The sequence below is a fragment of the Rhodnius prolixus genome, unplaced genomic scaffold (genome assembly GCF_049639745.1).
Source record: "Rhodnius prolixus isolate KJV_2025 unplaced genomic scaffold, Rpr scaffold_8, whole genome shotgun sequence".
NCBI classification, from domain to species: domain Eukaryota; kingdom Metazoa; phylum Arthropoda; class Insecta; order Hemiptera; family Reduviidae; genus Rhodnius; species Rhodnius prolixus.
The window spans coordinates 3825728-3840655 of NW_027411593.1; the positions used below are offsets into that span (position 1 = coordinate 3825728).

At 34.2% G+C, this 14928-nt stretch overlaps 1 protein-coding gene across 1 annotated transcript in view; it reads left to right on the top strand.

Moving 5' to 3' along the window:
* Positions 1–1083: 1083 nt before the first annotated feature.
* Positions 1084–14928, top strand: part of LOC141450707 (myelin regulatory factor) — a 37873-nt gene continuing 24028 nt past the window's right edge. Inside the window, exon 1 of the mRNA XM_074121389.1 lies at positions 1084–1320. Coding sequence (XP_073977490.1) covers positions 1278–1320 — 43 coding nt within the window. The 5' untranslated portion in view covers positions 1084–1277. The remainder of the gene's footprint in view (positions 1321–14928) is intronic.

Here is a 14928-nt window from a genome sequence, read left to right on the forward strand (position 1 = left end):
TTTTTTTTTTTGTTTTTAATTGATGCTGACATCACTAAATGATTTGCTACTGTCTTTCTCTGTGCATTATTGGTATCCTGTGCTATAAGTTGTAGGGGGCTCTAAAGGACATGAAGTCTGTGGATATTTCAGGTCTTTAAAACCTGGATCCTCTCCATTCGTGAATAGCAGTTCCTTTCTTATATACTTTCTTTATAATACATTATACATTATATAATAAATTATACATTATAATAAGGGGTCAAATTTTTAAAGAGAAGTCCTCAACCAGGACTATTTTACTGTGAATGATTTTTATTCCTCTAAAAAGAGTCATTTCGGTGTAGTGTATAAATTGGATATTGTTCATAATAAATAGATATAAGGGAAGAGACTAGCTGAGTGGTTAGCGAATATTGGCGGAGATCACGGGTTCGAATCCAGCTGCTGGCCCATAAGATTTTCTTTCCCTTAGAGCTTCTTACAGCTCACTGGACAGTGATGAACAGTGTTGTCTTGGAAAAAGCTCTGAGTGCTAATACCTTAAGATGTTGTAACGCTTTGATTACACTACATAATAATAATGAAATTTGTTTTACAAATAGAGTTTGAAAAATGTATTAGTTAGAATATCGAGAAGAGCATTAAGAGAAAGTCTTAAAAGAGTGTTTACCCAAGGTATTTGTGTCTTAATTTCCTGGATTCCTTATCTTAAAGATAAGCCCTTGATTTCTATAGGCATCAAAACTTATGAACGGAACTTTCTAGAATTTCAGTCCCTTATAGTACTTCTTCATTTGATTTGCGTTTTTTTTTTTTTTTTTTTAGTAATAACGAGTTAAATTTTACATTTCAATTCAACACCTTGAACCAAAAAATTGCAAGAACTTATTCAACTCTGTTTTTTAGTAAGGTTATGTTTTAATTATTTTGTACTCATTTAAAGAATTCTTCAGCTTTAATTAATGAGAAGAAGTTACTATTTTTTTTGAATAAAAAGTCACAAAATATTTTATGGAAAAAATTAAAGTGATTTGGACAAAAAATACAAAAATTGAACATTCTCAAAATGATCATAGAACAGATGATCAATAACAACCTGTTGCTTCACACAATAGAAAGGCTTTGAGGGAGCCATGTTTATTTTCTACTCACTTTATTACCTTCTGATTGTTATAATGTCTCTTGTGTATGTGTTATGTTTTCATAAGATTTAAGTTTTTATTTATTTTCCCAATATTTTTATTTTAATAATTGAAATGACGATGTAGTTTTTTAAGTATTTTATTTATTAAGAAATGGATGGATTCTTGGACGAGCAGACATTACAAGCAGTTTTAGGTAAGAATATTTTTTTACTTTTTAATTGCTTGTTGCACTTTTGTTGACGTTTTATGTGAAGTTTCATAAAACTAGGCGGATAATATTCTTTAGAATCTCCAAATCAATAAATTAATCAATGTTAACGGTAACACTATTACAATTTATTTGTTTACGTTAAATCGAATCAATAGATCCAAGAATTGAACGTCAAAATTTTGTTTAAATAACCATCTAAATTGCGGCATTTATTTTATTCGATAATTTTTAAACACTATTTACAGAGAGATACTAGATATTTGTAATAAGGTTTTCTTTTAAATAGATCTTAAGTTTTATAGATTAAACAAAAAAAAAAGTTTAAAATTTAACTGTATCTCATTCAAAAAAAATTGGTATTTATTTAATGATAAGTCATTTATTATTAAAATTCTTTTATATTAATCTTTATTAGTGTAATGCCCTTATCACCTTATCGTAAAAATTCGTTTATGAAATTATTAATTGTTATTATTTTATTAATGATTACTAACTATTCAAGGTTATTTGAATATTTACGCTTTTTATTATTTGTCTGTACGATTTATCTTATCGTTACTGATTAAAATAATCGACGCATTATTAACACTAAACCATACGATGTCTACCTGTTGAATGTCCAAGATTATGGGAATTATTTTTCTGGGCAAACAATATCAACTTTATGCTGTTTACAGAAATTAGGTTGAAAAGAGTATCTGGTCGAAAATTGTATAGATATGTTCTGTTTTTGTATTTAGAAAAGATACTACCGGGTAATGAAAAATGTAGTGTTAGAATTGCACTGTAGATCTTGACATCAACAAAGTGCGGAACAGGGAATTCCAGTCTATGAAATTATGTAATAGCTTAGGGAGTGATATGTACATTTAATGCAGGATTCTACTTGTTTGGTTGTTAAGATGTGTTGTATTATTTAGAAAGAGGACAAAATCAAGTTGGAACATTAGATATGGCTTGGTTGTTTGCAAATTTCTTATTATGTAGATAAATTGCAATAACAGATCCACTTATTGACATATTTATATTCAGTTTATGAGACATCATTTCTATGAAATCTTGAGTTTTGTGTAGCTAATTTGGCAAGAAACATATTTACGTTTAGAAACGTTTCAAACTATAGTTAGTTCATCCTAAGGGCTGCAAAACAGAAATAATAACTCTGGGTGTTTACAAATTTCCATGGAGAAACTAAGACATTCACAATTCGAGTTAAACATAGTATAAAACAATCATTCTGTAACTATAGACAATAAATAATTAATAATAAAAACTTCCAACTATTGATTGAAGGTAATAGTATATTATAATTCGAATTCCTAACAAAACGAAAAACCTAGTTTTAATGATTTTATTAAAACTTACAATTTTTATAAATTTGATTACCTAAATCTAAGGTATCAAATTATTACTGATTTATCTAAAATCTAAGAGGATAATTATTCTGCTGTGAATGGGACGAGTGTTGTATGTAAAATCTGAATATGAAAATTTAGCTTTTAATATAGATTATTAAAATCATATTAATTTTTGTGTCTAAAGGTTCAAATCTGTTTGCAGATCTCTGAAGTATGTTAAGAAATTTTGAAGTTTTAACTCCAAGGTCCTTAATCTTTTTCAAGTTGAACAAGGGGATTTTCATCTGCAGAAACTAAAAATATTTTTACTTCATTTTGGTGGTGTCCAAGGAAAAACCCAGAAATTATATCACGATTGATAGAGGGTTTTTGCTGCCTGAATGTTTTTGATAATGGGCGAGCTAAGAAACCATCTGATGACTTGGGAAGAGTGTGCTGTTCCGAAGATCCCAATTTCGGTATCTATCCCTTTTTTTTTTTTTTTTTGACAAGGATTCCATGTTTATCAAAATTTTTCAAACGATCTTCAATGAATGATGGAGAATGGAGTGTCATTAGCGTATAAAATGGCCCCTTTGAACTGGTCAAACTCCATTTGGGTTATCCTCGGAGTAAAAGCGTGTTATCCCGTTTTGTTGCTGAGGATTCTGTATTAAACTCACAATGGAGAAATCGATAACATCGATATTTCAATACTTCCAAGGCCTGCAAATAGGCTAAATTTTAGCCATAATCATAAACTTAATTTGATTTATATAAGTCATTCGTGCTAGCAACATTTTTTATGCAACTTTTCATCTGCACCGTCAAATACTTTCCTGCTAATATGTTTATGAAAAGGTACTTACTTCCTGCACAACTGAATGTGTACATCAACCTAATTTGATTGCTACATAAAATTTCCATTTTTTTCCCCCTATTTTTCTAGGCAAACTCTGCATAAAGAAATCCTTGTTTCAAACAGTTTTCTCGGCGTTTAGTACGGTCACACTATTATTCCAAACAAACCGATTCTTGTTCGGAAATTTTCCAGATCGGCGCTGACGATTTTGATTATTAATATTTTTGAAAAATCTTAGTTTAAGTACCCCTAAGATGAAATTACTTTGCTTTTGAACATTTTTTTAATGAAAAACTTGAATAATTATTTTTTTTTTTTTGCAAATAGTAATACTAATAACCGTTCTAATTATATACTTCTTGACGATTTTTATAAATGCATCGTATACAGGATAAACTTGCATTTCCAATTTACCGTTGACTTCTAATTGCTTTCACTTGTAAATACAATGATAGAAAAAGAATCACATGTTTTCCATGTTTAAATAGATTTCGTTGAGATTGATATTTAGTATAGGCTCACTTAGATCCAAAATTTGATAGTATCCAATTTCCTGTCTTGCCGATTTGATTAGGTTTAAGAACTAGGTGTGTGTGTTGATGGAATCTTAAAACTTGCAAGATGGCGTCAGATTTTCTTCACTGAAGTGGCTTAACTCTTATATTAACTCTCAGTCTAGTGATTAATTTGTATAAAAGTGTGATGTTACAGTAAAGTAAAGTAATCGCCTATTTTTTCAGGCGGGGCTTAACGTCCAACTACCAATTAGGTGTCGTGGACGGAGGCGACTAGCAAACATACTTTACTGTAAATTTCTTTTATTAACCATTAAATAAAATCCAAGGTGTCTAGACCGGGAATCGAACCCAGCACCACAATACATAGCTTCGCAGGTCTCGCCTCTAACCGCTCGGCTAGTGGCGCCTAAGTGTGATGTTTATTGTCTGTAAAAATAAGAATACGCCAAATCAGTGTATGCGTACTATTGAAAAGTGTTGTCATTCTATAGAAAATTATTTGATACACTTTTAAGTTTTTTTAGGCGGGCTTTACGTCCAACTGCCAAATCAGGTGTCGTGGACGGAGAGGCGAAATTATTTGGTACAAATCCATGGATCGTAGTTCAGCAGAGAATTATTTAAATTTGTTATTAAAAAGTGAATTGACTTTTATCTAAACAACGTACTTCAATATTTTCCTCAATGAAATTAACTCTACTTGACATTTGACGTACTTTGTAATTGCTATTCATGATAGGAGACAAATGTAATGTAATATCTTCTTTAAGTAGTTACTCTTAACTTAAAGTTAGTCTTCATTTAATTTACTTAATGAATAAGCTTCAAATATTAGGATGAAAGGTCAAGTTAAATGTGTTTTACAATTGAATTTTTGTTTTGTTATTGTTTTGTTATAACCTTTAAGGAGGTTACATTAATCAGACACAGTGCATATGTGGTTAGAATTTAAATTAGACCAGTTTAAAGTTCTCTTTCAATTGGAATCACCTTTTTTTTTCTTTTTTTTTAAATGATGCGTTGATTTCGAGATTTGAAGTCTCATGTTTTATAAATTCTGAAACCACTTTTTTTTGAAGATGAATAATCTTGAAAATATTCTTTGATGTGTGAGAGCTAGACACGTCAACGTCTGAAGACATTGGTGTTCCCGTTCACAGTATTACCAGGTTTAGTAAGTGTTCTTACGTTATATTGTAAGAAACATTGGCAGTTATTGTGTAAAGACTTTCATGCTTCTTCCAAAAAGACAGATCTAAGAACTTCGCCCCTTGACTTGAACGTGGGATCTACCTTGAAGTGTGGACACTGCCATTGTATCATTTTATTTTATTATGATTTTTTACTATGTTGAAATTGAAGGACTTTTCTTGCCAGGATGCTGACACTACTTTGTGCAAGGTATAATAGAAATTCTAGGGCAGCCAGCCAATAAAATGTTCTTTTCAAATCTTTAGGAACAATTCTTTGTGAAAATGATCCTTAAAATGATAAAACCTTGGAGCTCACGTTTCTTTTGTAGATCCTAAATATTTGTTCTTTACTGATCTCCCCACACTTATTTTAATTTTTTCTTATTTACGCTATTACACGTTCGTGTGTGTTTTTCCGCGGCGATTGATTTGGAACTCGTGTTTTCATTACTTTTCTTAAACTTCTTGATGGCTTTATTGCACAAGAAACATACTTTAAGTCATCTTACATTTTTATGTTCAGCAAAACTTCGTGTACATCCTGGACTCAAGTCTCGAATCCTTCTATCTCTACAAAAATTAATTCGCTCATGTAAGCCAAGTGTTCGACGCACTTTCTAATGTTCATCCTATTTCTTCACTGTTGAAAATGAAGAAGCAGACCTCCTTATAAACCTTTACCAACAAAGTCATAAGAATTTCCGTTGTTTATAAACGTTTAATGAACAAAAACAACATTTTAATTAATAGCAACGCTTTCGCTGTGAACGGCCGAGAATCTATCACCTTGGCTTAATAAAACATAATCTTTGTATTCATCCAATCTCACTGAGTTAAATTGCCAGTCAGTCACTAATTTTTCTTTTTTTTAAGCTGAAAGTTCAGGATAAGATATTAGTTGGGACGGGACCTATACCCCAAGGCACCGCAGCCACAGAAGACTTATTGTGCCAATCCCTTCTTAGTTCTAGTAGGCGAACCCTCCCCTCCTAAAGAGGTCAAGGACTTTCCCTACTAGTTGTTTTTGCGCTACTATCTCCTTCGGCCTCAACGTTCCAAAGGTTTCATAGCGCAAACTTTCGATTGCAACGCAATCGAACAACAGGTGAGAGGCCGTTTCCTCCTCTTCCTGACATAATCTGCACAACGGCTCCGAGCTGATAAGCCCCACCTTGCGCAGATGCTTCTTGAACCTACCGTGCCCCGTGAATAGGCCTGTAATCAGAGTAATCTGATTTCTGCCCAAACACAGGGTCTCTTTGGATCTTTGCTTACACAGCCAAGGCATCAAGGTCTTGCTGTGTTTAACCCCAGGACACATCACCCAGTTCTTTTCGTGCTCCCTCCAGATCCAATCTCTGAGAGCCGCGCGAACCGAACCCCTGGTGATCCCCAGGACAGGCTCTGGACCGATGAAAGGAGTGTTAGCCCCATTCCTGGCCAGATAATCAGCTTTTTCATTCCCTTCAATACCCACATGACCCGGCACCCATTCCAACCGAACTTTGTTGTGCCGCGCCAGTAGTTCCAGGGCCTTCCTGCATTCCCAGACCAGGGAAGAGGTGATTCTGAAGGATACGAGAGCCTTCAGTGCAGCCTGGCTGTCCGAAAAGATGCGAATCTCCCTATTTCTAGGTTCCATCCGCAGGTTTTCCTCAGCGCATATTTTAATAGCAAAAAAAAAGTTCAGGAAGTAATACGTGAAAGATTTTTCAGATGTATAAAAATAAAGTGGGCAAATTCTATGGATAGCTTGCTTTTCTCAGCAAGGTACAGATCTTGTTCAGATATCCAAGACCTTTCGATTTGTATTTGTTTCGTTTTACCACACAATACAAGGTGGTCACGCAGCAGATCGGAGGGCAGAGTTGTCCTTGAACTGCAGAAGCATATCTCTTTGCAGAACATATTCTATTATGACACTATTTTTTTTTGTTGTAGATCCCTTATCTCTTTGTTTTTATGTAAACAGTAACAACTTATTTTGCTATCTTTTCGTCCAATTATTTTTTTTTTTCACTTGTGTTTTGAATACTAATTTTCGGTTGAAAAATTGAATAAATTGTCAACAATTTTCTCTACTTTTTAATTTCTCTTAATAGAAATTCTATCTCTGTGCAAGGCCCGAGAACTAACACAACCTTACTCTAATGAAACATTATTGCAGTCAAAGGGATTTTGTATTTTATGTTTTACCAGCAAGGTTCCGGCAGTAGGGATAACTATTTCCTGGCTAGCCCCTGATGCTTCTTGGATATTCTGATAATGGCGGCTCTCCAATTTGACATCTTGGGATTTGCTAATGCCAGTTTCACATATAGCTATTTTGGCACACCATGTTTGTTGCTTGAGTGTTGATAAGATGATAAAAAGTGTTGTTTTGAGTTGTTAGCCAGGATTAGCCAAGATTTCTGAAGAAATGGCTGATCTACTCTCCTCACAGGAAGGCTTAATCAATTCAAAATATTTTTTTTTGAGATTTTGGAATTCTGAAAAACTGGTGTGGTCTTCACTACTGATTAAGTTGAGTCAGCACAACCTCGTCTTTTTTAGGAATCACGGAAGTGCATAAACAATAAATGAAATCCAAGGTAGATTGAACAAAGTTATAGTTTTATCGAAGACAGCTAATTGATATATTTACCTGGTGTACTTTAGGTTAAATAGCTGGTTGCGTGTGATTATATTCTGTTAGTTGAACAAACATATTTGCATATTTTATTAAAGTATTATTTTAAGTTGTGGTTCCGCAGATAAACCATATGACTTCATGCGCGGACGTTAAGTAAATATATTGATAATAGTTAATAGTGTACCTTGCGTAACTGAACGATTATCCGCACCGTTGACCACCGTTGTTGGGTCCGTTATACTGTCGCGTATAATTTCCCCGATGATTGGTAACGTTCGCCTCTCTGTTTGCCTGCCCTTTACACCTGCACTATTAATGGCATTTCATCCCCTTCGATAACAGTTTCACATGTTCACACCGTTATGACCCTCCTACACACCCCGCCTAGCAGCGTACATAGAAAAACACGTGTTACTAATTGCTATTGAACGGCGAGCAATACTGCACACGTTGTTCTCAGACAGGATCCTTTCAACCGTGTAACTTACCTTGCTTCCTCTACTCATTTCCCTAATTATCCTTATAAATATTGATATTAGTTTTATTTATTTAGAGTAAATAGTTTTAAGTAACAGGAATGAATTTCATCCACCATTATTTTAAGATCAGTTCACATAGTGTGCTTACTGATTCCCTTACGCTTGGTTAGAAAGGGAAGAATTACGATCTACCCTAATTTGCTACAATCTATTATTTTAGATTCAAACGAACCGAACAGCTAAGCGATGGCATGAATGGTTGTTAAGTTTATGAACTCAATAAGGAGCTTATTTTGTATGTATTCAAATTTAGGGATAAAGAGAACTATCATGAGCTGTATGATCTACCCGAGACAACAAACGCGAAGCATAGTAGTAATATCAGATGGTCCAATAAATGGTTCTACATTTCAGTATACTGTATGATTCTTTTAATGCTTGTGAATACTGAAGCAAATTAACATTTTTTGAAAAGCCCAAGCTTGAAGGCAACTTGAAAGAACTTCAGCATTTAGTAAGACAAAGTCGTGTGAGTGTCCATACACTCGAGACATAAATTAATAAATTATACCAAAAATTTTGTCAAGCTTATTCTTTAACAAATCAAGTTTATTCATTCATAATTTAAACTAAACTTAGAAAAGCTCAAATTTTACTCTATTCTTTTCTGCAGAGATCCGTTTTGATGCAAATTATTTTGTACATAAAGAAGACAAAAAAATTATTGCTTAAAATTAAAATTTGATTTCAAGAAAAGACAATAAACAAAGGGGAAAATAGGAATTCTCTCCAGAAAGAAGTTTTTGGAATTCTGATTTTGATCCTTTGTAAACCAGTTGGAAGGTTATATTATAAATTGAAGCACCAGAAGAAAAGCTGTACTTATGTGTATTTTGTACGCTGAACTAAAGTTATATTGGGAGGTTATACCGTAAACTTAAATTCCAGAAGAAAGGATGTACATATGTGATTTTTTCGATTTGTTTTCACTAGGATTGGTTGTTTGAAGAATCGATCCCCTATACTTCAATGTTTTAGTTTAGTTTAGGTTTCAATGTTTAGGTTTAAATTAGTTTTATTAGTAGTAGATATAAATGTATTTTATTATTTATGTTGTGCTTTTAGCATCTGTCTAATAGTCATGCCGAGAAGTTTATTGCGTCAGTTAGTTTCTTGAATTTTAAATCTTTTATGGGGAATTTCCATTCAAGCATCGTTCCAGATTAGGCAGCGTACTTTGTCCATAGTTTGTTGGCAGGAGTCTTTGCTTGATGAAGATGAGACGTTAGGATTTTGGACTAAATTTTAAGTACTAATTTTGTTGATTTGATTCAGCATTTATTGAGGTAGCTCTGCAGATGGTTGGGTTGTAATAGAAGAGTTCTTGAAGAGGTAAAAGGATCGGAATGAGGAGAGTTTAGAATTTCAGTGTCATTGGCAAAGGTGGAAAGAATGGTGTTTGGATACTGTCGTGGTATGACACCTAATTGAATACTAGTATCATGCTACTACACAGCGGACTCTAAAATACCTACCTTGCAGTGAATAACTTTATGATAAGGTTGTATATTGAGACAGGATATCAGGAAAATATGTTCCTTTTAAATTTGGTCGATACCGTAGGAGTAAAGTGCTCAAAGACACATATACTTGTACATCGACTTCAGTCAATGTTGCTGCCTTTATAAAAGAGAGGGAGAATATTTAACCATTTACCTTTCATATTAAGTTAAATAACAGTTACAAGGACTACTAAATCACGATCTACCATTTAATGGTCATTCCATTGCTGTTATTTAAATTTTTACATTGTTTTTTTTTAACAGAGCTTAGTTTTAATTTTAATAATTAAATTCTTGAAACTCCATTATACTCTGGCTGAATCGCTTCGACATTTTTGGTTTCTTCCGTCATAATAATTCACCATAAATAAGGTTCCTTTCCGGTTACCTCCAATTTTATCTTTTTTTAAAAAAATATATATTTCATCAACTTTCAAAGAAAGCATTCATACTTTTTAACTTCCAATCATGTGATCCGTTTACTTCCTAAATAGCTGGAAATAAGACAAGAATATAACTAAGGATTGTTTTTGAAAAGTTAATGCTAATGTTCAAAATGTAACCTAACATATGCTGTTATTGTAGCGACGGGTGTTGAATCTCAACCTATTTCTTTGTCGCGGCGGCACACTTTTAACAATTTCAAAATTTGGCGGTACACTAATAGTTAGTTTAATAGTATTTTACTTATCCCATAATACACGGTGTAAAATAGTTCATGTTTATTTTCAATATAAAATAAAATAATATGTACTACGAAAACAACAGTATACAAGGGTCGTTTGAAAAGTCCGTGCAAAAATAAAAACAACTTAATTTTTTTGGGGTAAACCTTTTTTATTTTTCAACATAGTCTCCTTTTAGGCTTATACACTTCGTCCAACGCTGCTCTAGTTTGTTGATCCCTTCCGAATAATAGGATTTGTCCAAGTCTGAAAAATAGCCATTCGTTTCTGCAATCACCTCCTCGTTTGAATAAAATCTTTTTCCCGCCAGCCATTTCTTCATATTGGGGAAGAAATAGTAGTCCGAGGAAGCCAAGTCTGGAGAATAGGGGGGATGTGAAACGAGTTGGAACCCTATTTCCATTAATTTTGCGACCACAACTGCTGAGGTGTGAGCTGGTGCGTTGTCGTGATGGAAAAGGACTTTTTTGTGGGCCAATCGTGGGCGGTTTTTCTTGCAGCTCGGTTTTCAAACGGTCCAATAACGATGAATAATATGCACCTGTAATAGTTTTACCCTTTTCCAGATAGTCGATGAGGATTATTCCTTGCGAATCCCAAAAGACAGTCGCCATAATCTTTCCGGCCGAAGGAACGGTCTTCGCCTTTTTTGGCGCAGATTCCCCCTTGGTAACCCATTGTTTAGATTGTTCTTTGGTCTCAGGAGTGTAGTGATGTATCCATGTTTCATCCACAGTGACGAAACGACGCTTAAAGTCCTGCGGATTCTTCTGGAACAGCTGCAAACCGTCCTTGCAACACTTCACACGAGTTTTTGGTCAAGCGTGAGCAATCGCGGCACCCATCTTGCGGATAGCTTTATGTCCAAATGTTGATGCAAAATATTATGTACCCGTTCATTCGAAATGCCCACAGCACTAGCAATCTCACGCACCTTCACTCTTCTGTCATCCATCACCATATCATGGATTTTATCAATGATTTCTGGAGTAGTAACTTCAACAGGGCGTCCAGAACGTTCAGCGTCACTTGTATGGCCATATGGCCACTCCGAAAATTTTGAAACCACTTATAAACTGTTCTAATCGAAGGTGCAGAGTCACCATAATGTTTATCAAGCTTCTCTTTAGTCTCCTGAGGCGTTTTGCCTTTCATAAAGTAGTGTTTAATCAACACACGAAATTCTTTTTCGTCCATTTTTTGAAAATCACTCGACTTTTTCGATTCAAACGAATGCCAAACACAAAGAAATAGACCGATCTGGCTGAAACTTGGTGTGTGTTCTTCCAAGAGATGCTACTAACTAAACATAACCTCGATACGCACCAGTAGTGCTATCTCTCTGACTTTGCACGGACTTTTCAAACGACCCTCGTATGTTTATTAAGGGATTAATTACAAGTTAATAATAAGAATACTTTTAATGAGAAATTTGAGCTTGATGGTTTTTTTGGAATATTCTCCCTCTCTTTTATAAAGGCAGCAACATTGACTGAAGTCCGATGTACAAGTATATGTGTCTTTGAGCACTTTACTCCTACGGTATCGACCAAATTTAAAAGGAACATATTTTCCTGATATTCTGTCTTGGATAATTACAGTTTATATTTGGTCTTAATGTATGATAATGCTACTCTCATATCGTCTTCTACAATTTAATATACAATTTTTATTGTATGCATTTCTAATATTTGGGCGGCACACTTCAATTGGCGGCACAGAGGTTGAGAATCACTGGTCTAGTGGTTGCCTTGAAAAAATAGGCGATTACTTTACTTTATTGTGACTGTATTTCGGCGATCTATCTCATTCATTCCCATAAATTACCAATCGCTGATATTGCACCCTGATTGAGTAATCGTTAGTCATCTTTTTTTTTTTAAAGAGGATTTCTTTTAAATTACTACGCAGTTTAAGTATATTTGTTTGCATGATATAACATTTTTTTTCGCCAACTTTATCAGTTTAATTTTCACAAAATTACCCAAAGTAATTGTATATATTTATCTGTTTGCAAACGTCGTTATATTAGATAATAAAAATATATTCTGTTCCTCGTTTTCCTCAGTATTGGAATGACGAAATATAAAAGACAATGTTATAGTGGTAGAAGAAGAAGAAGAGAAATTGACATGATCCGGATATCCAGGTTGAAGACACACTTCGTGATGTATAATTTATTGTATCTGACGTTAGTGTTGGTGTATGTTAGCGGAAAGGAAGGCTCTGGAGGAAGTGTCTGTATATGGGAGGAGGTGAACTCTCTGTGATTTAGATTGGCTGACAAGAAGAAGAGGGCCAGGGCCTTTAGCTTGAATATTGATCCTGGGGTGTATGTCAGATTGTTGGAGTGGAGAGAGAGAGAGAGAGAAAAAAAAGGAATATGGGCACGTGAACCGAACTGGTGGGGATGACCAGTGGGATGGGTTCTTGAAGAAAGGGAGGCTCCGCGAAGTACCAAGTCGTACCTGGCACCATCATAGCCCCTCTGCTTCTTCTCAACCTCTAACACACCCTAACATTCACCTTCTAATGCCCTTATAGAAACCTCTTTTCACTATTATTATTGTGACTAACAATATTTAGGGCCATACAGTACCCAGTTTACAGAATAAGTCGTAAATTTTGAGGAGCGAGGGGAGAGAACATTAAGTTTTCAGTAAAAGTTTTCTTCCATACATCAAGGGGGGGCGGGAAACATTCAGCCCCTCTATCAATCCCCAGTTCTTTATCTCAGGAGTTAGGGATGTTAGCTTGGGTAAACTGGGCTTATTCCAAGATCTTAGGAAACCTCAGAGTGGCCTCCTCTACGATGTTAATTTCTTAAGACGAAGTATTACTAATTCTAAGAACATAGTATTTGTCAGCAAACCAGGTGTGATTACCACGAGAAAGAATGACCCCCAGATCTTCAATGGGTTCCACGATAATGGGCAAATCAAGAATTGCACAATTATTGTTGCTATTAGCCCACAAGAACTACGGGCTTAGCGGAAATGACTAGGATTAGAACTTGAAGTAAATTAAAGGTAACGAATTAGATTAGATGTGACCTTGAGCGATGGAGGCACCTAAATGTTTTGTTCTGCTGGTAACTGTTGAAGCAGAAATGGCTGTGAAAAGTTGGAATTTACGGGTAAAGTACGCCCGTAAATCCGTACTTGTCTTTCTTGTGTCCTTAAGAGAGACAAGAAAGACAAGAAATGAGTTTCTTACCAGTTTTTTGTAGCCCAGTATTTTCAAACAATTAAAACTGTCATTTTTTACTATCTAAATCAGAGATCGCCAAAGTGGTCTATATAGACCCCCCCAGGAGCTTACTTAACAAAAGTAGGAGTCGATCTGAGCCAGGAGGTCGAAGGAAAAACAATTTCGAACCCAATATAGCGAAACCTTGCAAAGAAACACCAGGCACACCTAATTAAGAAGCAATACTGTAGTTACTTTACTTATTAATTAATAAATATTAAGGTATTTAAATTTCAACGTTCAAGATATTTTTCATAAAACTATTTGTTACACAATGTAATATTACTTTAATAAATGTTTAAAATCATAAAATAAATGTACAAAACACAGTACCTAATAGATAGTTTTATTTTAATTAACTGAAAATTACTTTTATGGGGGGATCGATGGAGATTTCGAAAAATTATAGAGGGGGGTCCATGATCAAAAAAAACGTTTGGCGACCTCTGATCTAAATGATATAAATACTTAAAATCAGTTGTAGTCACTAATCAAACATAATCTTTAATTTGTTTATTTTCCTTAAATATATAAAAAGTCTCAGCCACATATTTGTGGGTGTTACAAATTTAAAAAATTATAATTGAATTTTGCTAAAAACTAGGAACTGGTATGTGTCGTTGTTTTTTTACAATAAATTTTAGTATCTCTTCGATAATAAAAAATATTATCGGTTACGCGAAATTACGTCATTACTGAATATTTACTATTACAATTTAGCTGATAAGAATTTGCTGATTTTATCATTTTTAGGAACAAAAAAATATCGTAACAACAGCCACTCCAACGCAGTTGTTATTCCCAAAATTGACGAAAGCTAATTGATGTGCTAATATTGTCATTGCGTAATTTGGCTTTAAGCCTAACGTGGAGTTTTATCTTTTTTATTCATAAACATATCTTACGCCTTCTAAGAGGAAATATAGTGATCTTATTCGATTTATTTAAATCGATTGTTTCTTTTCTGTAGTTATCACAAGTAATATATGGACGCTACCGACATCGTGGTAACGTTGTACACAAATTTTTTGTAGCGCTCTTGATTCCTGAATATGTTCCTATTCTTGGATTT